The sequence below is a fragment of the Crinia signifera genome, chromosome 19 (genome assembly GCF_055691185.1).
Source record: "Crinia signifera chromosome 19, ASM5569118v1, whole genome shotgun sequence".
Lineage (NCBI taxonomy): Eukaryota > Metazoa > Chordata > Amphibia > Anura > Myobatrachidae > Crinia > Crinia signifera.
In genome coordinates this window covers 109,184,011-109,210,272 of record NC_139226.1, presented here as the reverse complement: position 1 = coordinate 109,210,272, position 26,262 = coordinate 109,184,011, and the positions used below count along the sequence as shown (strand labels likewise).

Below are 26,262 nucleotides of genomic sequence, written 5' to 3'. Positions count from 1 at the left end.
ATATAAAAACTGTCTGGGCGAGACATACTAAGCCTTAAAAAGTGATAAAATGGAAAGTGATAAACCTCCAACCAATCAGCACCTACCTGAGATTTTCAAACAGCCTGTGACATGGGAGCTCATTGGCTGGTGGTTTATCACTCTCCGTTTTATCACTTTTCAAGCTCAGTACATCTAGCCCATGGAATGAACTCCAACAATGTCACTGCAATGTCTTGCCCAAAATACTAAAAAGGGTCAAGACACATAGTATTCCACCACCGGTTGTATGACCACTTAAAAAAGAAAAAAAAGTAGGTCATTGTCACCCCTACATGCCACAAATATTTTTCATTTTTAAAATGGCAGCCACCTTTAAATTGATTGTGGAGGACACAGATTTTTAAGTTTGTCCAAACACCGTAGGGCATAATCAACACCTCATGTACCTCAACAAGGCAGCCATGTCCACCATCATTTTAGTAACACCAACAGAGCCATTACCAAAACAACAATGGCAGAACATGAAAATAATGAGCAAGCACTAAAAACCTGTCACGGCATTAATGATAATGCAATATAAATAGTCTCGCAGTTCAAAACAGACCAAAAAGATCCATTTTATTTTTGTTCCAAACAGGCTTGAATAATGTAATAATGTATAAATGGAGTCCTGCGTGACCTGGTGCTTTACCCAATACCCAGGAAGACTGGTAGTGAAAGAACACATGGGTAGAACGCTTAGCAGTTCGTTAATGTATCCCTTAACCATATGCTTACACCCAGGAATCTTAAGAGGAATTCAACTATGGATTCTAGAAAGGCAGCATTCATTGTATTTACATTTCGTGTGTCTTTAGGATGACCTTCACTGACATCTACCGGAAACACAAACCGAGAACCCCGTACTTATGGCAGATTCACTGGAAAGAAGGCAACATATCTGACCAATCACGTTACCAGCTCAGTGCAGAATATCACCTTCTGAAAAAAAAGCTGCACTACCACAGTCCAAGTCTTGACCCAGAGACCATCGCAAGTAGACATGACCTAAACTGGAATTGGGGCTCCAATCTGACCAACATCCAGTTTGGAATACACCTACTGGATCTGCTCCACCAATATCACTAAGGCCCTTATTCTGGTTGGTGCGGCCGGAGCCGCATATGCGGCTCCGACCGTGCAGGCGAATCCCCGCCTTCCATACGGATCGCCACCTGCCGTCCGTACGCGGATATGTGGTGATCCGCATGAAATTGGACGGGGATAAGCCTCCTCCGTCTTGGGAGCAGCCCCTGCATTCGATGGTCGCCGAACATCGAATGCAGGGCCGCACGCTCCACCAGGTCCCGCAACACAAGACCACACGGACACTTGTCCGTGTGAAATCTTGTATGGGGGCGGGCAGCTGACATCCGGCGATGTCAGATGCCCGCCCCGTACCCACGCGTCACGGCCTCATTACCATGCATACGCCCCGCGTTTGCATGGGAACGCCCATGAAACGCGGGGCGTATGCATAGGGTAATGAGGATAAGTAGCCCCTCACGCCCCTCTACGCCCCCTGTGCGGCGTATAGAGAATCCTTGCGGCGAAATCGCCTGCACATGCGCAGAGTGACCTCTGCACATGCGCAGAAGATAAACATCGGCGGCCCGTACGCAAGCGGGAATATCCGCATCGATCAGAATAAGGGCCTAAGTCTGGGTTCCCCAACTGCAGGCATACTATAAGCTGTTCTTAATACTGTTTTACAACATTGCTGACCAATAGGAAGTAAGATCACGGATTTAAGTATGGTCTGAAACTTTCTATCTGTACCACGTGCTGCAGAAATAAGTCTGCGCTACATCTATCTATAGTGGAGAATAGATCGTAAAATTGAAATTAAAAAAGACAAGAACAACATATGTAAGCGCTGCAAAAAAAGCTGGTAGGCTACATGCTACCATTTCCATCTACTATCTCTTCACCTCTAGCACGGAATTATTTCTGCTACACACTGCCTTATTTGTGTGATGGGAATTCCAAGTTAATCCCAGCATCCGTCACATCCTTCACTCTAATAAGGAATGGGTAGTGGTTATAGAATTCATTTTATCCTTCAAAACTACAGCATTATGAACTACAGAGTGGTGGCTTTAGATCAATGTGCTATATGGCGGCTGAGCCGCACGTACGACGGGGGCCCCTTCAGAGTAAGGGTAACTGCGCCATAGTGAGTGAACAAATATTGAACTATAACAAAGAGAAGTCGCCAGGACAAACGTCTGAATAGTTTTTATAGGACAATATCTAATTCACTGTTGCTGGACCTCAAATGAGGTGGTTTTGTTTCCCTCAAGTTCTCCCCTCATTACGCGACGGCCCGCTCTGGTTTAGAAAAGGTTGGTCTCTGAATACGTATTTATTTTCCCATTTCATCGGTGTTCTCGCTTTCCTCCTGGCATTTCCGATCATCAGTGGTTCTAGCATTACATGAAAAGGAGGAGAACAATCGGTAGAACTTAAGCAACGTCAACAGATAAAAGGTACTTAGCTGAAGCATTGGACAAGGACGTTGTCCTATTAGGATTTCATCTAGTGAAATCCGCTGCTTTATTTGGGGAAAACAGGTCCACTTTGTTCTCTGAGCCCAATCGCAGCACTGGTAGGTCAAGGTAACTCAGGAGAGCATTGTGCCAGTAGGTCTACACAATGCCAGCTCTGTACCCAGTTCCTACGACATGAATTTCACACGACCTATTTTGGAGGCGCATTTTCTCTTTAGAACTTTCCTGCAGATATGTTAGTTATCAATAACATTTAGGACCTGTCCTATTAATCTTATAAAATAAAAAAAATTGCACCTTAACACATTTAACTAACATTTCCCTACAATCTTCAGGTCATAGGAGCATACTGCAAGAGGTCCCCCATGCATTAACTTAAAGGAAACAACTGTACAGACTTTTCTGGGTACATGTACCTGATATAGACGTATAATGTGGGGGTGACAAAGCATCTTCATGATCTGCACCTCACGGAATATCTTCTTCAGGTTTTCCTCGTCTAGTTTGGTCTTGTCGATTATCTTGATTGCCACCTATTAATAAAAGAGAAGGTGATGAGATAGTAAAGCATAAAGTGGTGTGATCATTCGACGCGCTTGCTTTCATCCAATATGTACATTATTTTCCTCGGCTGTTTTAAGCTTTTAGCGCATATTATACAGTGAATAGGATGAACAATTATCTTTTGAAAAAAAGTAGTAAAACTGCAATTGTGTCACCAGGAACGGTGTAAAGGTTAGCGTCACTGCCTCCTGCATGGAGGTCATGGGTTCGATTCCCACTATGGCAATAACTCTGTGGAGTTTGTATATTCTCCTCGTGCTTGCGTGGGCTTCTTCTGGGTACTCTAGTTTACACGCACAATCCAAAAATATACTGGAAGGTTAATTGGCTCCAACCGAAATCAACCGTATAGTGCGAGTATGTGTGGACAGGAGCAGAATAGACGGGCCAAGTGGTTCTTATCTACAGGTCAAGTTTTTGCTTAATTTCAACAATGTAATATTTGCAGCTCTGTATGAGCTTTAGCACTTTAATACGTTGCTGCCCAACTCACTACTGTGTAGTCGGAAGAAAAGTGCTGACAGCCTCCAGCTTGGAGAGAGCGTGGAGACATGAGTTTCTCCAGGGTTTTTTTCAGCCGACTTAGGCCGACAGGCAGTATTTCATACCCTACCATCCTCTAGGGCGTGGAGGGCGAATATAACAGTGTGCCAAGTACAGCCAGCGCAGAGGTACACTGATATAGTGTTCACATAGACTTTAGGGACAAAAATGTAAAAAACTCATGTCGACCTTTCCATTGCCGACCTAATGCTCGTGTCAACTTTCTGGCCCTGTCAACCTATTTTATGTGTTGCTCTAAGCCCTTTTGACCTTCAGTAGTCAACCCTATGACCTATACCCCTCCTAAGCATCGGCCTAGGAGTAATGAGACCAGGATGCTCTGGTGTTCCCATAGGAATTATTCTCAGGATACATGCATGGAATATTGGTAGCATTGCCGACTCTCAGCACTAGAACTTGGGGTTTGATTCTGAAAATGCCCCATCTGTGTGGAGTTTGCATGTCCTCCTCCTCTCTGTATAGGAAGGATTGTGCATGTGCATATTTATTAAGTATTTATTGTAAGCAGGACTACAGCGAGGACTGAGGGGAATGATTGCATAACCTCTGTTAACGAATTATAAATACATGTTAAACGCAGGAGAAACTTGGAAAGCAGACAAATCCCAAAAATCTATGTTACCTTTCATCGCCCCACAAATACAGATTGTACACCTTTCAAAGTAGTGTTATGGTGTATACACACGGGGGCAATATGCCGCACTATGCGAGTCGCATCGGGACTCGCATCGCACGGCATGCTAGATTTAGACTATATAGTACAGATCTGCACTATATAGTCTTGCCTGCCCTCTCTATTACACTGCCGATTTGCGCTCACACGGGAGCGCGCATCTGCAGCGTATCGGGCTCGCAAGCCCTAAAAAAGCATGCGATATGGCTTCCTATGTTCACTATATCGACAACATCGGAAGCCATATCTTACAGTCTGTACACACCATTCGGTTTAAAGATTTAAAAGAAAAGCGCAGGTTTGACGTCTGCAATTTAGTCACTTCTCCTACTGCCATAGAGAAACCTGTGAATACAGTGTAGGACTGGGACTGCAGCTGTAGTCAGACACAAGCTTTGTGACATTTACATGCAAGTACTAATGATTAAGAATGAAAACAGTGTGTGGGCAGCCTTCTTAGGCATCCACTAATCAACCAACACAACTCTTCAGCCCCTTTCCATCTGCCACCTCCCCCATGTGGGCACAAGATCTGTGACCTGCAAATGTTAGCAATTCTCTCAGGGTCTGATAAGTGAATCCCCCAGGGGGTCTGATAAGTGAATGTCCTAAACCAATGGTCAGCACGCCCCTCTGCCCACATCACCAGTTTATAAAGTGGATGAATCGAGTACTTGTCTGGGTAGGGAACAGCCCCACTATGAGCTAGGAGAGAGGAGGGGAAAGCCAGGCATCTCTAACATAAGCAGACCTCCACCATCATCACTGCATATTACTCCCCTGCAAAGGCACAAGTTGAACCTTGCTCCATTTTCTCAGGGAACCAACAGAGGACATGTTATTGGAACATTTCCTTATGCACAGACTTGGAGTATAGGTTTATGCTGTAGCTCGGGAAGTGTTGTGCTGTGCGTGGCAACATTATTAACAGGTCATGTTTCATAAGCCAACATTGACCTTGGATATGTCGACTATTTCAAGGTGTCGACCTGGTCACTGGTTAATAACGCTATCATGACCATTAGTGGTCGACCTAGACATGGTCTACTATTTATACCGTGGTATGCAGTCATTAGAGCTACAATGTCTAGGTCAAAAGCCAAAAGTTCCACATCTATTGGTCGACAGTAAAAAAAAGGTTGACATGTATTTTTAACTGTTTTTTTGAGCCGACATGTATTGACAGGTGGTATTTCATACCCTACCAACAGCTACGGCGTGGAATATAATAGTGCGCCTGGCCATGCGAGAGGACACCGCACACATAGACGGTGTCCATACAGACCTATGTCAACAGACACAAAAACTATAAATAACTCATGTCAACCTATTTTCATATCAACCTTATGACTGTGAAACTTTTGACCCTGTCGACCAATAGTGGTCAAGCTTTTGACTGTAGACCAAGAAATTGTAGATGTAATATACCATTACCTATACTGTAGTGTAGATCAGTGGTAGAACGCTGCGTGTATGTGGAAGCTGGTACGTAATGTTACTACTACAACCTTACATTCACCTTTGTGCACGGTATACAATTAATATGACGACCATTGGGATCCCGGTGGTCACAATCCCGACCCCAAAATCCTGACATTACCACCAGCCAGAATCAAATGAGTAAAGTGAGGGCATCCTTAGGTGTAGGGGCCCAAATATATATCTGGGCTCTGGGTATTGTTTTTCCTTTTACCACATGCAATGTTGTAGTTAGAAATTGCGGAACATCGCGGATTGGTATTTTGGGCTTTAATAACCAACCTGACTGATCGTAGGGTAAAATGGGCAGCGATGTGCGGCAATGTCAGACTGCAACTATCCAAACCTCCACCAATGCAAACACGAAGATCTCTCTGCTGTTTCACGGATGGACACCTGAGCTGTGCCACGTCTGTTTATTCTAAATGTCTGAACCAGGAGACACAGTTCAAGACATGCATCCCCTCTACACTTGTTCTGGGAAGGTAAACACGCCTCACAGCAGATGCAAAAATCCAGGAGTGGCCGGCGCTCACATACAGCCGGTATTCCCGCTGGCTAATAACTAGAACCAAGCAATGACCACAAGGAACAAGCAGTCATGTGACCCTCCTAATCAATAGCATTTTTTTTTTTTTTTTTTTTAAGGGGCACTCACCAGATATTCAAATAAGTAAAAGCAAATTCTTTTTTGAATCTTCAAAGCATCACCAAATATTAAAATTAAGAAGTTCGGTCTTAAGGTGGCCATACACACGCAGATTTATCTGCAGATCTGTCTGGTTGGAACAAAAACATGGTTATGGATGAGAGAAAATGACAGTTGACCATTTGCTTGGAAATGCTGGAAAACTGACAAACTGTCACTCATCCATAACCATGTTTTTGTTCCAACCAGCCAGATCTGAAGATAAATCTTACTAGTGTATGGGTACCTTAAGACAGAAACCAACTTCAGGTAAATCAACAGCTGTTCCTCTTAAAACAGCCATGAAGAACCTCTGGCCCTCCAGCTGTTGTTGAACTACACATCCCAGCATGCCCTGCAACATTTTTTTTTTTTTTTTGGTAAAATCATGTTTACTTCACCCTAATTTAGGCTAAATAACATCTGAACATTAACCTTTAGCTCTAACAGGAAATAGTTAATGAAAAACTGTACATTTAATGTTAGACAACAAATGGATGATGCTGGTGAGACTATTTACATCTAAAAAAAAACAAGAGTCTGGATATCAAATATCTAACCTGAGATGTAGCACAGCATTTTTAACAATATCATGCTTGCTATTTGCCTTATGACCTTTCCAAACAAAAATAAACGTGCCACTAATGAGATGTAAAAATGACATCTCTATGTAATGTGTAACAATAATGAAAACTCAGTAGGAATCACATTAACCCAGATATTGAAAGAGCAATGAAAACATCAGCTGTGGAGTGTGCTGGTCCCTTTCACTATGAATGGGCTAAAATATAAAGCAAAATGTGCAATGTAAATCTATGAAATAGAGATAAGAGGTATATATATATATCTTATATGCTATAAATATAATATGTGTATCCTACATTTAAACACTGTATTGATACTAATAATACCAAAATAAAGTATGGAAAGTTGACATTCAATTTTGTATGTCGAAGTATGGAAATATCATTTTAATAACCTATATTTAACCTTAGAGTGCAACTCTGATTTATTATGCATTTTGTCCAAGACGGTTGTGCTGCTTTAAGAGAATCTGATAATATAAAAAAATGTGCAATTTATTTATCTATTATAATCAAGGCCAAAATGTTTCATAGCTAACTTTTCTGATACCCAATAGCCCATATAAAAGGAACATAATGGTCCCTAAGTTAATGGGTTTTATTCCAACTTTAACCACGAGGTCCTCTTACAACTCTTATTTCTTTTTTTCAATAATAAATTTTTATTAAGTCTTGCACAAGTACAAAATAAGGACAGACAATTTTTGTATAAAAGCGTAATGTGCATATACGAATAATTATAGAAAGGGAAAACTCAACATCAAAGTAACTTCTGTGAGAAAATTGCTTAACTCTCAATCAAATAAGCAAGACCAGTATTTATTGTAGAAGGGGTGAGAAGAAAGAAGAGGAAGGGACCCACGAGGGACAGGGGGGGGGTAGGGGTAAGGGATAGAGCCCCAGTGTGTGCCGTAGTATAATTAGAGCACCGCGTATATCCCAGAAGGGGTTTATGCTCCCATTATGGAATTATTCAGCCGAGGAATGTGGAGGTGAGGAAAGGGCTGATGGATCTAAGGGTTCAGAATAGAAGATTGATAGGCCTCGTGATTCTCTGTATTCGCTCCATTTGAACCATTTGATATGGATCGACGAGGCTGAGGATGAGTGTTTAACATTAGCGGTCTCGAATAAGAAATGTTTATGAGTAGTATTAGCAATATGCAAGATTGAAGGTACTACTGGAGATTTGCAATGTTGGCCTATGGCTGCCTTAGTTGAAATCAAAATGTGCCTAAGTATATATAGATCTCCTCCAGAGAGTAACATATTACGATGTAGTAACGCCACTATCGGGTCAGGAGGGACGCGTATTTTCAGGACGTCAGTAATGAGAGAGAATACTTCAGACCACAGCGGGCGTATCAGTGCACAGTCCCAGAAAATGTGGTAGATTAAACCAACATCACCGCAACCCCTCCAACAAAGCTTGGAGACGGCAGGCCAGATCCCATGTAGCCGCTGAGGGGTGAAGTATGCCCTCTGACACAACTTATAAAACATCTCAGAATGATGTAGACATTTGGACATTTTAAAGCCAGAATAGGCAATGGAATCCCATTCCTCCTCAGTGAAGGTGGTGGAAAGATCTGCTTCCCATTTTAACTGTGCTGGCAGTTTTCCTTTTTTAACTTTTGTAATTAAGTAATTGTACCATTTTGATATCCCCCCTCTATGCGTCTGAGAAGACATATTGGAGAATAGATATTTAGGGAAGGATGGGCAGACTGAAGCATTTTTAAAAGTAGCGGATAGCCAATGACGTACTTGGAGGTATTTGTAGAAGTCCTGTTTGGGCAGCCCATACTGCGCCTGCAGAGTGGAGAATTGTAAAAGGGCGCCGTCGGAGAACAACTGTCTTAGGTGTAAAATTCCTGCCTCAATCCAAGAGTCCAGCTGCAAGTTCGGTATGAGCCTGGCTATAGATTTTATTGATAGGTCGGGGCCTGACAGGGACACATTAACATCATCCGATATAGTTCTATACCAGACTAATAGGGTAGCTTTGATAGCTGCACCCGGACCAGACCATATTGGGGATGCATGTGGAGGGACCCAAAGCAAATCGGATAGAGGAATTTTTGATGAGAAAGAGCGTTCCATCACCACCCAAGGCCTAGGGGACTGAAGCTCAAACCAATCTCTGGCCTGACTAAGTATACACGCCATTTGATATCTCTCAATATCTGGGTAGGCGGCCCCCCCCAATTCCTTAGGCAGCGAGAGGACCCCCCTAGATATTCGGGGCCGAGAGCCCTTCCAAATATACTTCGAAAACAAGGTGTTGAATTTACATATCAGAGACTTGGAAGGAAGTCTAGGGATAGCCCTGAAAAGATATATAAGTTTAGGCAATAATATCATCTTAGATGCTGCTATCCTGCCAAGCCAAGATCTCATGGATGGACCATTCTAGAATTAATTTTTCAAAAGATTTTAGTAATGGTATAAAATTGCAGTCGATTATATTGGCATCCCTAGTCACATGCACCCCCAAGTATTTTATTGACTTTGTTTGCCAGGCATAGCGGTATTTATCTTTTAATAGCACAGCGACTGCTGGGGGGACATTTAGTGGGAGGGCTTCCGTCTTGGAAGTGTTCAATTTATAGAAGGAAACCTTGGAATATTCCTCAAGAATCTTATGGAGAGCGGGGAGGGATTTCTCAGGATCCAATAGGCATAGGAGTATGTCGTCTGCGAACATACATATTTTATGGGGAATCCCACTGATAATTGGTTCTTTAATCTGACAATTTTATCTAATTTTTTCAGCGAGGGGTTCTATGGCCAGTACAAAGATGAGCGGGGACAGGGGACAGCCCTGCCGAGTACCGTTGGAGATGCGAAAACTAGAGGAAAGGCAGCCGTTTACATACACCCTTGCGGAGGGGCATGAGTATAAAGCAAATATGGCATCCAGGAATCTACCGCTAATACCAAAACGTAACAGGACAGATCTAAGGTAACCCCAGTGGAGCCTGTCAAACGCCTTCTCAGCGTCCAGAGAAAGCAGCAATAGGGGGTCCTGATTCAAATCACAGTACTCCAAGATGTTGTAAACCCTTCTCGTGTTATCCGGGGCCTGTCTGCCCGGAACGAATCCCACCTGGTCTGCCGCAACAAGGGAGGGGAGTAAAGGTGCCAAACGGTTAGCCACTATCTTTGCGTACAATTTAAGGTCGGTGTTCAATAAGGCAATAGGGCGGAAATTCTGAACCGATGTAGAGGGTTTTCCGGGCTTAGGGATCGCCACAATTCGCGCTTCAAGCATTTCTTCCGGGAAGCCTTTGGATTCTGATGCTTCATTAAAGACATGCAACAATAAGGGGGCTAGATCTGACTTGAAGCATTTATAAAAATCCGAAGGGTAGCCGTCAGGGCCAGGGGCTTTATCACTTGGCAATTTATCAATGGCAGCCTCTATTTCAGAGATGGACCAGGGAGAGCACAAGGACAGACAGGTCCCGGAGTCCAGCTTCGGGAGATTAATACTATTCAGAAAGGCGTCAATGTCAGCTGTCGTTGGTTGAGGAGTGAGCGCGTCAGAGTTAAGATTATATAGCTGCGAGTAGTATTCCGCAAAGGTGTCCGCAATACTGAAAGGATCAACCACTCTAGCACCTTGAGAATTATATAAAAGACTGATTCGTGCGCCCTGCAACATTTTAATCATTGCCAAATAGTAAACTGTAGCAGAGCATGCTGGGATGTGTAGTCCAACAACAGCTGGAGGGCCAAAGGTTCCCCATCCCTGCTCTGAAAAGGACCCTCTGCTAGTCAGAGTCTAATTCCCAACAGTAGTCAGAGTCCAAAAACCAACACCCAAATAGACAGATTTAGAGGGTGCCAAGACTTTTCGTTGTTAATACAGATTAATTGGAAAACATATATCCTTAGAATATATATGGTCACCTACAGACAAATAATGGGAACAGTTCAGATTTATTTAACAAATTAACAACATTTTCTTTAATAAAGGTGTACAATAAGAGTTCAGTACACATCTACATTGAACACTGGAAGATAAATAAATGCTCATTTGGGTCTCCTTAAAGACAAGCACTGTGGATAATCAGATATCCGTTTCGTTCGTACGGACTTCTTCAGGGGTACATCAATAGGTAAATCCAGCTTTAACAGATGCCCTAAGCTCACCTTAGGCTGTCCCTGCTGCTGTCTCTGAGCTGCGCTGGGGATCTCGCGAGAGTAGCGAGAGGCGCGTTTAGCGCCGCTATAATAAATCTACACCACAATCACAAGTGAAGTATTTAGCTTCACCTGTGGATCTTTTAAAATGTGTTTGTCAGTAATAAGTACTCCTGTGCACCTACAAGGTGAGCTGGAAAACGTGAACTATTGGTAGCTCTAGAGCAGGGGTGGCCAAACCTGTCCTCAAGACCTACCAACAGTTCATGTTTTTCAGGCAACCTGTGGATCTATAGTAGGAATGAATGCAGCAGGTTTGAAAGTGTGACAGTTAGTAATGACTACAGTTGTGCAGATAGGTGATTTGGAAAACATGGACCGTTGGTAGATCTTGGACCGGTTTGGAAACCCCTGCTCTAGAGGACTGGAGTTGGCTAGCCCTGCCGTAAACCAACCTACAGTACATAGGGGTCTGATAACATCATATGACGACAGTTGTTCTTCATGTCTGAATGATGAAAATGGAAATAAAACTGCCGCCTCTCAGACCCGCAATGGAAGGGACCATCTTGTTCTCATGTCGCTTGAAAGCAGCTAAATCTGTCTCTTCCCACTCAAAGCATAACAAAGCCAATGAAATCAGGCAGGAAATGCCAGAAAAAATAAAAAGGGCAAGAATAGATTGTAAAAAAAATAAAAAAAAATAAAGCATGGTTCCAGTATTTTGTAATACACTATATAATCAGGCAAAAAGAAAAATAATTTTGACCTTTATGCTTAACAAATATATATGCGTGTCAACTTGGAACTATGTATTAAGTAATGCAAAATATTCAGACGATGTTACTAAAGGAAATGCCGAAAATAAATCCTCAGCCGTTGTGTAACAACTGACAAACCCACTGAACACAAGGAAAGGCTAGGAGACCAACCAAACCCAGAGTTTCTAAACATTGTTTGGTCCGTCACACACTACATGGGTATGAATCCTAGAGTGCTCAGAAAACCAAATTGGAAGTTGTCAGCTGCCGTATTTATGCAAAAAACTATAACAAGCAAACGCAAACCGTCTAAAGCAGGGATGGCCAAACTGGTCCTCGTGATCTACCAACGGCCCACGTTTTCCAAATCCCATAGCTGGCGCACAGCTGTAGTCATTACTAACTGTCACATTACCCAAATCCCATCATGGCGCACAGCTGTAGTCATTACTTAAGGTGGCCATACACACGCAGATTTATCTGCAGATCTGTCTGGTTGGAACAAAAACATGGTTATGGATGAGAGCAAAACGACAATGGACCATTTGCTTGGAAATGCTGGAAAACTGACAAACTCACTCATCTATAATCATGTTTTTGTTCCAACCAGCCAGATCTGAAGATAAATCTTACTAGTGTATGGGTACCTTAACTGTCACATTTTCAAACCTGCTGCATTCATTCCTACTATAGATCCACAGGTTGCCTGCAAAACTGTTGAACTGTTGGTAGATCTTGAGAACAGGTTTGGCCACCCCTGCACTAGAGGATATAGTAAAAGATTTCGCCCAGAAAGGACTAGATTTTAGGTGTACACTCAATATCATTAACGACGCGAGCTCCCATGCTTCGTTAACAACCACTTCCGTTGGCTGAATATGCAGGTCAATTTGGCTATATAGCCATCGATCCGCATGTTAAGCAGGTCCCAGTGATGTCACTGCACAATATAGTTTACCGATATCAGTCAGTGTGTACATTATCTATATGGGCGGCAGTAAGCGTCAAAGACTTATCATGGCAGCTTCCTGTGACGAGTAGTAATCGTGTTCTAGAAGTGATGGACTGTCCATGTAAAATGTCCATTCTACTACATAGGATAAGATCCCCCCTCATACAAATCTGAAAAAACAAAACTTTCAGCACTTGATAACATAACAGTAGCATTCCCTGCAGTCCGTTGCATAACCATTGCCATAGCAATCGATGTGTTTGCTACAGGGTAACACGATAGCAAAAGCCAGTGGGGCAAATGGCTCTGTCCTATTTTTAATCAGGCCGTATCACATGCAGTGAAGATGGTTTGATGAGTGTTACAGAACATGGGTGCCACCTACTATACCCTGTTATCACCAAAAGGCATCTTACCAGCAATATCAACTAGGACTCCAGTTGTGGTTAGAAGTAATCAGCGGATTAGCCCAAATTTCTTCCTCGAACCCCACACTGGAAACTATGTGCAAGCCTAGGACAGGCAGCTCTGTGCCCAGCGATCACTGTCGCAATAACAATCCCCCTATAGGGTCTCGTTATGAACCCCGGTACCTGCTTTATGCTGATATGTGCAGCGCATAGGCCTACGAAAATATACACAAATCTAAGGATTTTTAAAGAAACGTATACTAAGACAATTCATCTGACAACGTACAGGATAAGAGCACTGGTGAAGCCGGTTTTACAATAATTAATTCCTATATTACCAAATTACTCATTACCACACCCTAGTTACAAGTACAGTACGTAGGGCTGTAGTGCCAACAGAAGCATGCTAATAAGCACCAATCTATAAGGGATTGGCCTATGTTCCAGCAATGACAGCGTTAACTACGATGCCTGCAGTGCAGAAAAAATGCGTTGAGTCACTGAGGTATCGTGTTTAATTTCCTCCGAAACTCACTTTCTGTGGAACTGACATGCTAAAGACAATGTGGTATCTCCCAACGGGGAAGCTGAGCTCTGAGGAAGTAACATGCAAAGATGCTGTGGTATCACCCCTGGGTACCAGAGCTCTGTGGAAGTAACAGAGACGCTGTGGTATCACCCCTGGGTACCCAATTTCTGTGGTAGTAACATACAAAGATGCTGTGGTATCACCCCTGGGTACCAGAGCTCTGTGGAAGTAACATAGAGACGCTGTGGTATCACCCCTGGGTACCCAAGCTCTGAGGAAGTAACACACAAAGATGCTGTGGTATCACCCCTGGGTACCCGAGGCTCCAGCCCAAGCAGGTGTCATCTACAGTGAAATACTACAGGCAGTTAATAAAGTACCAACCAGTTAGCTCCTAATTGTATGAGGCACCTACATTAACTATAGCATGGCTAAAAGGCCAATTTAAGGAAGAATTACTATTACAACTTTTACTTTTCTCTCCTATGTCTTCACACATTACCAGTAGGAATTTACACTCACTTTCTTACACACATCTCTGAGGGAAGATGCTCAGCCACTGCAGTATATCACACCGTACGGTGAACTCTTCAAGGAAACATCTCTGGTGAAACGTCCCATTAATACATTCTAGAAAGGTTCAGTCCAGGTCTCCACACAGAATCATAAGTGACATAATTTGCTCCATCTGTGTATAATTTAAAATGTGTCTGAATAACGAGTGCACCTGCTGGGTGACCTGGAAAACGTGAACTGTTGGGGTTACTTGAGGACCAAGGTTGGGAACCACTGGTCTAGAACCTCATGTGAACATGTGAAGGTGGCCTCATAGATGTTTAGCTCGGTTGTCTCGCTTTCCCGGAGGTTTGTAGCCCGTCTAGTATCCAATACCGGGAATATGGGAATTGCTGGGACTGAATAGATTGCTCTCATTACGGGGGTTCATAACCCCTGATGGAGATACAGTGAAAAGCCCAGCTTAGTACTTAATTCCTGGGAGGCGAGAAACATCGGGACTGAGTAGGTGTTTTCTTCTTGCTCGGGGTAACTCCCCCTGGGGAGAGATACATTAAAAAGCCCAGTGGAGTATTCATTCCCATGCCAGGGGCTGGGAAGGGCCTGCTAGTGGAACAGAGAAAAACCTTGGTTGGACGCTGATTGGCCCGGCTGCTCAGAGCCACCGGGGAAACGCGGGGGTGCCTGAACCTGCACAGGTGATCCCAAAAATCACTATGCACAAGTATGGCACTGGTACGTGGGAAGCAGGTAGCACTTCCCTTTAAGTCCTTGCCCTGGGACAGGACAGTTTTTCAGACATCCCCACCCTGGCCTTTTGGCTGGGGTCTACTTTCTTATTTACTTCTTTTCCATCTCACGTTTGTCACTTTTTTCACAGTTTCCATTTGTTTGCTCACGTTTTCTGGGCTGTAGGTACGACACTTATGGGCTACCTGCTCCCCACATACCAAAGCTCTCTCCTTTGGGGGAGAGCTGCGGTCCCCGAGGGCGACCCTGAGCCGCAAGGCGGAGGAAAGCCTACCTAGGTTCTCTCCAAGTTTCGGCAAGGAGGAACCACCCACCCTAACCCTTGGGGGAAGAGGGTCTCTCCAAACTTGGGCTAGGAGGACCCACCAATCCCTATTTTTCCCTCTTGGGCCTTTTGGCTAAGAGGGGTTAAAGGAGTAATGGTGCCCTTCTCCTTTTGCAGACTATGGTGCTACCAGGCAGCAGTGTACAAATAACGGGGGTCCTATGATTTTATACCATCTGGAGAGAGCAGGAGATTAAGGATAGATCTACAGAGGAGTTGTCCATACAGCTGCCGAAAGTGAAATCAGCTGAAAAAGGTGCATTGCTCTAGTAGTGGTGGGTTCTATGTGTCCCTTCAAGCCTTCATCTCCTTCCAGTATTATATTCCATGGTGACAACACCAGCAGGAGCAGCTGGTGCTACATGCAAGGTCAAAAGCAAAGACAAAGACTGAACTTGATCTTGCCAAGATCCGTCTTGTAAATGCCAATAGCAGCCAATTTTCACATCACGTGACCTCCTCCACATCTCACGACTTCCTCCGCTTGTTGCAGAGAGGTTGAACAATACCAAGAGTCATGCAGTTAGTAATGCATTGTCTCTCTCCTTCCACGAGAATGGCTAGTAAGGCCTTGCTATGTACCAGACTACAATAGGTTTCTACAGGTGAACATACCTTCTAACTAAAGGGGAAGACACAAAAACAGCAGCAGTGACTGACTGATGGAAAGTTATGTACAGAAATGCCTATGCTCGTCACTGCCTTACTCCTTACTGCCTTACTCCTTACCGTGAGCAGGTCCGATCCAATGGCGACCCGCACCCGGCAGTATGGTCGTTATTCAGATCCTACCTGCAGCAGGTAGGATCTGAATAATAACCGACCCGCGGATCGGATCAGTATCGGTCCACAGCAGGACAGAAAAGGGCCCAATCACCACACAATCTACATCCAATTGGTCGGAATTGGATCTAGATTGAGGGGATCGGGCCCTAGTCGTCCTGGTGTGTACCAGGCATAAGATGACACACTATGACAGGTCCTGCACATCCCTGACAGGAAATTATCCTTAATAAGCTCTGGAATCCAGAGTTCAAGGTTACATTAGTCTGAGGACAAGACAAATGGGAGAACAGCCACGTTCCTCTCTGTCGGCTTCCTATTCATCTGCTACAAAGAAACAGGTTGATGGAGATGAGAGAAACCAGTTGGTCAGTTTAAACACTGCTGTAACAGTCCCAGTTATTTGTGTGGAGTATTAATGACATGGGGCAGGTTTATGCTTTTCAGACATTTTTAAATTCTTTTACTGTATCAGTCTGTCACTTCTACTGCGAAACTATTCCAGACGTCCAATAACTTCTCTGCAAAGGTGGCTTTCCAAACATGCTACACTGTCAGATTTACTATTAACATGACACACACACACACACACACACACACACACACATTACAAACTAGCTGACCCTCCCGGCGTTGCCCGGGAAAACCTTGGGGGTTTTTTAATTTCCAAAATTGCTGTGAAATTTCATTGGTACTTATGTATTATCTGGGCGCCCGATTTTTTTCATTTCATGCCACTACTTAAGGCATGCAATGTGATTTTTAATTGTATAGTCAACCATGGGTGATTTCATACCCCCACTATCCAACTACGCATGGAGTTGATTTTATATAGTGTGGCGAGCGCAGCGAGCCACCGAGCCCGAAGCGTAGCAAGCCCCGCGAGGGGACGCGGATTACTTTACATGTATTCTGCGTCCCCTGGCCACGCTTCAGGCTCGCTGCGCTCGCCACACTATATAAAATCAACTCCATGCGTAGTTGGATAGTGGGGGTATGAAATCACCCATGGGTGACTATACAATAAAAAATCGGGTCTTTATAATGAAAAATCGCATCGCATGAATTGTATGCCACTGTATTGCATGCGATGAAAAAAATCGGGCGCCCAGATAAAGTACCATTTCATCTTATGCTGTGCCAAAGGCCCAAGATTGTCATTTTTTAAAACCTCCCCACCATAATGTTAGAATGTGTTTGCATTGATACTCAATGACAGCAATAAAGTCAGGTGTGGTGGTGTTTCTTCATCATCTGTTTCCCAGATCGTCAATTTTTTTTCCAGATCAATCAAGTCAAATTGAACCTTGGTGTTTTTTTAAATTTCTTAGAGAAATTTCCAAAAAAAAACCGGCATCGAGATGCACACCACCGGGTCCAGAGGTACCTTGTTGGTGGATTTAATGGCTCTGAGTGCCACGGTGTCTACGCTATGCGACAGACAAGCACACACACTCTTTAACTTATATAGACAACCATGCTACGCGGTCTGTAGGGTGTGCTATAGAAATTAAAAGAATGCTTTAACAAATAGGTTTATTTTTAGCAATTAACAAAATGCAAAGAGAATGAACAGAAGAGAAATCAATATCAAATCAATAGTTGGTGTGACCACCCTTTGCCTTCAATGCAGCATCAGTTCTTCTAGGTACACTTGCACACAGTTTTTACAAGATCTCGGCAGGGAGGTTGCTCCAAACATCTTGAAGAACTAACCACAGATCTTAAGTGTATGTAGGCTTGCTCAAATCCTTCTGTCTATTCCTGTAATCCCAGACAGACTCGATAATGGTGAGATGAGGCCATATTATATAATATTCTTCTTTACGCTAAAGATAGTGCTTAATGACATTGGCTGTATGATTGGGGTCGAAGTCATGCTGCAAAATAAATTTGAAGCCAATCTTTGATGGTACTGCATGGTGGTTGTTAAGTACCTAGCTGTATTTACCATTAATCCTAACTAAATTCCCATCTCCATTTGCTGAAATGCAGTCCCAAACCTGCAGGAAACTTCCACCTGCCTGCAGACACTCCGTAACGTCAGCCCTTCGCCAAACAAACTGCACCCTAGTTCCTATGCTTTAGTCCATAGTCTTTTTGGAAGCTATTTTTCCACAAAGACCACTTTTGGCCAGACTTTTCCGGATAGTAGATGTGTGTGCCTGGTTCCTACCAGTTTCTGCCAGTTCTGAGCTGATGGCACTGCTAGAGAACTTCCAATTTCAAAGCGAAACATTATGTATTTTTAATCTGATTTCACTCATTTCCTTGGCTGACCACTGTGTCTACAGTCCTCAAGATTCCCAGTTTCTTTGCGCTTCTTCTGAAGAGCTTGAACCACAAATCTTGAATCCACAGTTGGTTTTGAAATCTTTGCCTTGGAAAGACCTTGCTAATGCAGAATAAGGACCATGGGTGAGATTTTATAGGATGAGAGTTTCAGAAAGTGAGAGATTTGGTGAGAAATCTCCAGTTTTTTTAAAGCAGAAATCATTTACACAGCTAAACCAGTTTGATTTTGAAGTGTAAAGGATTGCCGCTTTAAAAAAAAACTGAAGATTTCTCACCAAATCTCTCAATTTCTGAATCTCTCATCCTATTAAATCTCAACCCTTGTGTCTTGTTATGGGATATGACAGGTGACATGAAATTGTCTTTTGACAAACTCACATTTCTATCAGAGTTTGGCTGTTCCTTATCTAGTTTTAAGCCTCCTATACAGCGGTTTTGGTTTCTGTTAATGCGCGTGTTTCAAACTAAAATATGAAATGATCATTCCCACCTGTTTGTTATGACTGATTAATCATACACCCGACTATAATCGTACAATATTTCTGACTTTGTGCAAGTAGAAAAATTGAGGCTGTTTTTAAGGCCATGGGTGGTCAACCCAAAAATTGGGATGATTTCTAGCACCACTTTTATCAATTTAGTGAAATGTCATTTGTACAAAGTAAACTATAAAACACTTCTATTTTTGAAGAATTCTTCAGCATTTTTTCCACACCTGATTTACATTTAAGTCCCAATAGGAAATTACTCTTCATTTTACATATATCAGACTATTAGATGTGTGGTTTCTGAGGGCCAGACTATTTAAGCCTTAAAAAGAGATAAATGAAATGGTAATAAAAAGTGATAAACATCCAGCCAATCCGCTCTAAACTGCTATTTTTCAAGCACATCCTATAACATGACAGTCAGGATCTGATTGGCTGGACGTTTATCACCCTCACATGTATCTCTCTTACCGCTCATATGCAATCATCAGACAATCTTACCGCTCATATGCAATCACCAGACAATTGGTACTTGTTTAGTTTCACAGAGCATGATAGATCGGATGCGATATCGGCCGATATACCGATGCAATCTTTTACCTGTTCATAACCCCACTATCCACTACGCATGGAGTTGATTTTATATAGTGTGGCGAGTGCAGTAATCCGCGTCCGCTCGCCACACTATGCCACACTCGCCACAACTCCATGCGTAGTGGATAGTGGGGTTATGAACAGGTAATAAAAAAAAAAAAAAATCGCATAGGATCGCATCGATATATCGGGTGCCGCAAAACTAAACAAGTACCGACAATCTTACCGCTCATATGCGATCACCAGACCATCTTAAAAATCATATGCAATCATCGCATCATCTTCTGATGAAACCGCAGTCACCCACATAGCGGAGAAACGCGTAAAGAGAGGGTCTCCGGACACAAGCAGAACCCCTTTCCAGCTCCAGGGGAATCCGCTTGTGCCTCCTCCATCCTGCTTTATCTGGTGGATCACATGTGTCTCAAACTGCCAGCTGCTGCCATCCCCCACTTGATAGACTGCTTGGACACCAAGGTGAGCGAGCATCCGGAGGGACGGCGGCGCAAGCATTCAATACCGGGATTCACATTAATACTTCTAAGGAACTATATGCAATTACCCCTATTGAGCACCTAATATGGTTATACTGGTGGAATTATGAGATTTAAACAATATTTTATATTGTAGCTGTCTATTATTTTATATACATTTTTACTGATCTATTTGTGCATCAAATTAAAAATGTAATAAAATATTTATATATTTTGAAAAAATAGTTCCTGCGCACTTATACATTTTGAGAATCTTAACGCTCATATGCGATCATCAGACAATCTTACCGCACATATGCAATCATCAGACCATCTTACCGCTCATATGCAATCATCAGACAATCTTACCACTCATATGCAATCATCAGACAATCTTACCGCACATATGCGATCACCAGACAATCTTACCACTCATATGCAATCATCAGACAATCTTACCACTCATATGCAATCATCAGACAATCTTACCGCTCATATGTAATCAGACAATCTTACCGCTCATCTGCAATCATCAGACAATCTTACCGCTCATATGCAATCATCGGACAATCTTACCGCTCATATGCAATCATCAGACAATCTTACCGCTCATATGCAATCATCAGACAATCTTACCGCTCATATGCAATCATCAGACAATCATACCACTCATGTGCGATATTAAGACTGTGCATGCACGCACAGAAATGATCAGAGGAGAATCCTTCAGATCCCTCTCCTGTAAAAGGAGTAGAAATGTAGTCCAGAGGACAATGGCAAAGCGATCTAAAGGCCCATGCACACCGGGCGACTTTGAGCAGAAAGCAGATCAGTTTACTTGTCTGAGCTGCTTTCAGCTTGAAAGCCGCCTGTTTGTACGGGGCAGGGATGAGCGCTGATGTACACTCCCGCATCATCACTGGCCTGGCCACTCATCTGGTGGTATTACCAGCAGATGAGCGGCGGAGTGGACGGCTTTCTATAGCATCCCACTATGGAAAGTCATCCACCCAATGGAAAAATCTCCAAAAGGGGCGGAAAACGCTCAGTGTGTATGCACCGAGCGTTTTTCTTCCCAGTGATTTTCCCCATCATCTCTCACCATACACGCTAGGCAAAACTGCCAGTGTGTATGGACCTTAAGGGTGGCTTTAGTTACTGTGACCAAGCATTTTGGATCTTGGTACATTTCACAATTTAGCAGGTTCTATAGAGGCTCTTTTTTGGATCAAAAATGCATGGCTCTTCATCCCGTAGGAGGATATCAAATATTGCTGCAAGATATGAATGAAGACTTTTTCCTGCAAAAAAATAGTAAACCGTATTTCTCTTAACTACAGAATAAAGTTTTATACAGTATACAACAGTGGATCAATAATTAGGGCAACGACTTATCACATATGGAATATTCTCTGTTTCGTTGTAATTCATGCGCCACAGATCAGTCATATTGTCCTAACCTCAGGTATAAAATGGCGGGGCTGGAGGAGACATGGCCACACACTGAGGTGCGTACTGTGGTCAGATTTCTGTGTCTAAAGGGCATATCAGCAGCACGAACCCTAACCTGTTCCCATGACATGATGTTACCACCGTAAGCAATACATTTCAGCTATGGATGACTGGAAGAACGGCTGAGACTCCTCACTTGTCTGAGGCAGCACAGCAGATTGTGGCTAAATAAATGCAAGGTGCATTCTGCCCTAAACAGAAGCCCTTCTATACAGGAACATCATGAAACGCTGAAAACTGTCAGTCATCAGAGAGAACAGAAATGACAGTATGTGGGAAGCAATGTAAAAAAATAAAAATAAAATGTAACTAAAAGAAAAATAAACTGCACCAAGAATGATTGCAGATAGATTCCGGGCTGCATGACAGCTCGACGCAGATCACATCATCGCAGCTGCAATAAATAGAAGTGATAAATGGATGACCGCTTCCTCGGTCCATGAGAAAGGCAGGCTAGCATTTTTCTCAGGTAAAATAATACGGCTTCTCCATTTACTCACAGCAAAATGTGTGGCCTTTTACTAGAAATACATTACAGCCATACTGATGATGTCCACATAAGATTTACATGTGCACAATAATCCCAGCAGGCCACACAACATGGCTGCCATGTGTACATGGGGCAGGCGTAGGCAACCTTGTGGTTCTCTAGCTGTTGTGAAACTACAAGTCCCAGCATGCTTTGCCACCGTTTTGCTATTAGGGAGTGCTAAAACTGTGGCACGGCATACTGGAATTTGTAGTTTCATAAAACAAACAAAAAATAAACAGCTAAAGAGCCACAGGATGCCTATTGCCTGACCTAGGGCTTCGATTCAACTTTACCAATATATACACCGCAAATGTATTAACCTCTTAATGGCTGATGGCCGCTTGCTCTTTAACGAACGGAACAAAAGTGTTTTGTACAACACTGGTTTCAAAAGGAAGCTTATTATTGTGAATAAGAATATATTTTATTCAGGCCATAAATGGTCAAACTACATAAAAAATCAGCTTCCTGAAACGTTAGCTCATGTTATTTGATTTTAACAACCTCCGAGCGATCATTTTTATCACCTCATACTACATAAAATAATACAACCACATGTACGTACTTTTCTCAGTGTCTGACGTAGTTACATAGCTAAAAGCAGTAAGATTTATTATGATTCCTTTATTACTTTTGTAAGTTTCCCCGGGGGGGGGGGGGGGGGGGGGGGGGCTTGTGGCTATTAAGTGTTGTATAGGTTTATTGCCTAGAACTGTACATCAAGTACAATTCCATCCAATGGACCTATTAGCAATCCTGTGTTAGTCATGTTAAACCCAGTGTTGCTTCGTACACTTTATGGAAATTCCAGTGAAAGGGATGAAATGTGGGCGTGCACAGCCCTCTGGCATTAAGCACATGCCACTCAGGCGAAACGCTGCATACAATGTCCGCTGGGATAGGGACCGCTCGGCATGCTGGGATTCAGGCTCATACCTGGAATAACAATAAACAAACCAGAAGGTAAAGATTGGAAAGATTATCCACCTCTGTGGACCTTTTGACTCTGCGACAACAGAACTGCAGGGTTAACGCACCAAGCAGTGAAAACAGTGGAGAAGGGATGTTGTCGATAACCACCAATGAGCTTCAATGTGGCATTTATCAAATACATTTTACAGGTTGAGTATCCCGTATCCGAGTATCCCGAAAACCATACATTCTAGAAAGTGAGAAAAAAAAAATTTTGCTAAAAACTCACTGGGGACATATGTAACAGCATCACTGAGGACATGATATGTAACTGGCACTATATATGTGCAAGAAAATGATTGCTTGGCATTCAAATTCAATATCTGAGATAGTACACAAATTTTGTTTCATGTTTTGAAACCTTGTTTTTTGAACAAATAAATTATATTTGTGTGTATTTTATGTGGTAATAAAATATATTTGTGTGTATTTTATGTGTTTATACAGCATACATGCAAGATACTTCAAAATACATAATTGAAATATTAAAATATTCCGAAATACGGAATAATCCGTTATCCAAAATTCTCCTGGTCCCGAGCATTTTGGATACGGGATACTCAACCTGTACATAATCTTATGGAAAAGCAGATTGGTTACTATGATATCCCTTTCACACCAGAAAATGCAGGGTCTTACCTGGGAATATGGTCCCTGGATCATGCAGGGATATTCCTTGTATTTTCTGGTGTGCGGGGGCAGCGGGGTCCAGGAAGCAGGTGGCGGGGATACGGCAGCGGCAGCTGGCTGCTTGTAGCGCTATTTCCTGGTCAGCGGGGCAGGTGAATTTTAAATAATTTTGAAAAGACTGGTCGGATGCTGATTGGCTGAGAGCGTCTGGCCAGTCTTCAAATCCAGCAGCGCTTCCTGCCCGGCAAATAGCGATACAAGCACCCAGCCGCCGCTGCTGGATCCCCGCAGTCTGGACCCCGAAACTTGCTGCCGGGACCCCGCTGCCCGGATGAAAGAAAGCTGGGATGCCAGGTAAGTACCTTTCACACCGGCCTGTTTCCCGAGCTGGTCCCGGGAACAACCCTGCTATGTAGCAGGGTTGAATTTCCGGTAAAATTTCCCGAAATATGGCCCGGGAACCACACCAGCGCTAGACATAGGTTGTTCCCGGGGCCAACCCGAGAATTCAGGATGGTGTGAAAGGGGTATGAGTAATGTCTCCACCGCTTGGTACATTAAATAACCCCCCTCCCCCCCAATACCACATTTGACGTGCTTTTGTGACATCCTTGTTTGAATCTGAAATGGATGCACACTTCACTCTCAGGGACAGATGTATCAAGCTTTAAAAAGTGATACAATGGAGAGTGATAAACAACCAGCTCCTACCTGGCATTGTTCAAACCCTGTAACATGGCAGGGAGGATCGGCTGTCCATTATCACTGTGCATTGTATCACCTTTGAAAGCTTGATACATCTGGCCCTCAATGTGGACTGAGTAGCACCCGAGATACCCCACTAAAGGCAGACCAGGCAAATGTCACAATTTACTTTACCTCAAATGGCCAACAACCCAAGATAAGACATTTTAATGTCTCTAAAATGACCTTGCAATTATCACTGTATAAAAAAAAAAAAAAAAAGGTAAAATACTAAGCTGAAATACTAATATTTAACCCACAAGTACAAGACATGATTACAGTTGTAAGTAACAAAGTGGGGAAGGGAGATCTAAATATTGGTCCTAGTTGATCTTGCCAGCTACATGGATAAAGTAAATGTATTAGGAGTATAGTTCTTTAATAGAGAAGGTTGCAATTTATAGATGTACTATTAATCTACATAGAGCCTTTGGGTATCTTCTGACATTCATAGAACTAAGACAGACTACACACAGACGGGTGTTTGAAGCCTATTTGACCTTGCTCCAGAGAAAAGATGACAAGTTCCTACCTCAGTACTACTGACAGTGTACTGCAGTACCATCATACACTCTAAAAGCAGCGTTATACCGTACTGAGTGGTAAGTATGTGAACACTACAAGCAACACAGACTCTGACATAACGCAGTTAGAAGGGAATGCTTGCCAGAATTCGGTATGTAAGGCACTACTGGCGTATATTGCCATTTAGATCCCTGGCAGGAGAGCACTTACTATGGCTTTGTTGACGTGCTTGAGCACCTGGTATTAAACGCCACGTGTGTAAGCCCAAACAAATCCGATTTGTGTGGCCATGCACAGGTTACACCGCGACCAGGCTGCTGTAATTTATCCTTGCCGTGTCAGAGCAGGGAGTTAATTCTGTCTAGGAAAAAGCGAGCGCAGCAATGTGAACAAAATCCCACAAGGGCAGTGCGAAAACAGGCACTTAATTATAAGGCTGTTTAATTAATTCAAAACCACCATAATAAATAAGTCAGCCTGTAGTTTGTTCAGCTAGCAGGGAAAGCAGAAGCACTAATGTATGTATATTCATTCTGGGACCATATTGTATGGTGTAGCAGCCAATACTATTTATCAGTATAAGAAATGGGATACGGTGATCACATGCTAAGGCAAAGCGGATAACTACATCAGAGAGCAGTTCTTCATTCAATCTAAATGGAAAGGTACAGAGGTAAAGAGAAAACAGCGTACATATAGTAAAATACTCAAAACGCAAATGGTGAATTGTTTAGTCCATAAGAGTTTAGCAAAGTATTTGCTGGCGGATTCCTGGGACTCCAAAATCACAATTGGGATAGTAGCGGGCACCCAGTACTCAGGCAATAAGTCACCCAAAATGACTTTATAATTATCTGGCCATCCTCAGGACTTCATTTAGAGGAAGCTGTACTCACAAGAAAGTGGTGACCCCGAATGTATCATTTGCTTCCTATGCACACTGCCCACAGAACTGCACAATGTGGCCAACTGGTAACGAACAGACAAGCTGGATGATGGAGAATGCCAGATTGGTATTTTGAGATTGTTGCCGCATACACATCGTTAAGTTATCAGGGCAATGCACCGATAATAGATGGATTACTCACCAAGTAAGGGGCGTATTTAATGGTCACATCATGCCCGATTTTCCATGTTGAGTGACTGGAGATTGCAAATTGATCTCTATTTGTACAGCTAATAATGCAAGCAGCCGAAGCCGACATGCAACGACAGGAAGCGCAGCTGTGTTCAGAAAAT

At 43.0% G+C, this 26,262-nt stretch overlaps 1 protein-coding gene across 1 annotated transcript in view; it reads right to left on the bottom strand.

Moving 5' to 3' along the window:
* SIK3 (SIK family kinase 3) overlaps window positions 1–26,262 on the bottom strand; it is a 112,906-nt gene that overhangs the window by 58,481 nt on the left and 28,163 nt on the right. The window contains exon 2 of the mRNA XM_083163164.1: window positions 2,948–3,064. Coding sequence (XP_083019290.1) covers window positions 2,948–3,064 — 117 coding nt within the window. The remainder of the gene's footprint in view (window positions 1–2,947; window positions 3,065–26,262) is intronic.